The 1,709-nt window shown below is 44.6% G+C and overlaps 1 protein-coding gene across 1 annotated transcript in view; it reads left to right on the top strand.

Moving 5' to 3' along the window:
- Nucleotides 1–1,709, top strand: part of Magi1 (membrane associated guanylate kinase, WW and PDZ domain containing 1) — a 631,196-nt gene that overhangs the window by 554,264 nt on the left and 75,223 nt on the right. Inside the window, exons 12-13 of the mRNA XM_021164131.2 lie at nt 680–702; nt 918–1,538. Coding sequence (XP_021019790.1) covers nt 680–702; nt 918–1,538 — 644 coding nt within the window. The remainder of the gene's footprint in view (nt 1–679; nt 703–917; nt 1,539–1,709) is intronic.

Raw genomic sequence — 1,709 nt, 5'->3', positions numbered from 1 at the left:
CAATCCATTTGAGTACATGATTTCTAAACTTAAAACCCCAGTGTTTTCTCGTGATTATTATATTGTCATTTACCAGAGGTGGCACTAGATGCTACAAGAAAACTTTTATTTGTAGTTCAGACCTGCAGTCTGCTTTTGCCTTGCACATTCCCCATCCTCACCCTATCTCCGCCTACTTGATATTGATGTTACAGATGAACTACAGTTGTGCTTCACCCTCATTAGGGTTCCGGATGGGTCTTAGCATTACAAAAGATAGGTCAGTAAGAGAGAAGCATACAAGGTCATTCGAGATGCGTTTAAAACCAGGTATAGTGGCACTCAGATAGCTGCGGCCAAAAAAAAAAGATCAAAAATCAGAGGCCAGCCTGGGCTACATAATGAGACCTTGACTCTGAAACTGCCTCCCTAAATGAAAAGAATGGGTTGTATGTGACACAGGGCCCTCGAAAGTGAACAGCAGCCCAGAGATGATGTTCATCACGTGGTAGAGTGAACACAGAGCAGGNCACNTGGGTGGGATGTGANTGGGGGAGTAGAGAAGCAGCTAGGAACTAAGACAAGCTAGGAACTTAAANAAGCCGGTGTGCATCCNCTTCTGNGTGGGCTTCTGGATTTAAACTCACCTTAGATGAATGTATACGCTTTTCTCTTACTGACCTGTCTTGTAATTTTTAAGGCCTCTCCTAAATGAGGGTGAAAGTAAAACTTTAGTTTTTCCATACCTGCAATATGACGTTAAATGAAACAGTGGGGGTGGGGCAGGCACCAGAAAATGCATTGATTAAGAGTGCTTCCTCCANTGTGTGTCCAATGAGAATCTTGGGATGTTCGGTCTGAACATTAGAAGAATGTTATTGTAACAACATTTTTTTTTGATGCTGTCTTTTGACCTCGAAACTTTTTCCTTTTTACAGGGGATGTAATTGTGAGTGTGAATGACACCTGTGTTTTGGGACACACACATGCTCAAGTTGTGAAAATCTTCCAGTCCATTCCCATTGGTGCCAGTGTGGACCTTGAACTCTGCAGAGGTTATCCATTGCCTTTTGACCCGGATGACCCTAATACAAGTTTAGTGACCTCGGTGGCCATTTTGGACAAAGAACCAATTATTGTAAATGGACAAGAAACCTACGATTCACCAGCGAGCCACAGTAGTAAAACAGGCAAAGTCAGCAGCATGAAGGATGCCAGGCCAAGCAGCCCTGCTGATGTGGCTTCCAACAGCTCTCATGGTTATCCCAACGACACAGTCTCCTTGGCTTCCTCCATAGCCACCCAGCCAGAGCTAATAACTGTTCACATAGTCAAAGGGCCAATGGGATTTGGCTTTACGATCGCAGATAGTCCCGGTGGGGGTGGCCAAAGAGTGAAACAGATTGTTGACAGTCCACGCTGCAGAGGTCTCAAAGAAGGGGATCTTATCGTGGAGGTGAATAAGAAGAACGTGCAGGCCCTGACNCACAATCAAGTCGTGGATATGCTGATTGAATGTCCCAAGGGAAGTGAGGTCACACTGTTGGTGCAGCGAGGAGGTATGTAGACTGACTTTGTTCTCTGCTTTCGAACGCTGAAGTGCGGCGTTGCTTAGCTTACTAACCTTCAACTATTTGAGGTGTTTTTTTTTTAATTACAGATTTATTTTTTGAGACGCTAGCAATTGAACACAGGGCCTTCAGCATGCTAGGTTTAGTGCTGTGCTCCCA

The sequence above is a fragment of the Mus caroli genome, chromosome 6, assembly GCF_900094665.2.
Source record: "Mus caroli chromosome 6, CAROLI_EIJ_v1.1, whole genome shotgun sequence".
Taxonomy (NCBI): domain Eukaryota; kingdom Metazoa; phylum Chordata; class Mammalia; order Rodentia; family Muridae; genus Mus; species Mus caroli.
Note: the sequence above shows the minus strand (reverse complement) of the source record. Positions and strands in the feature narration are given on the sequence as shown.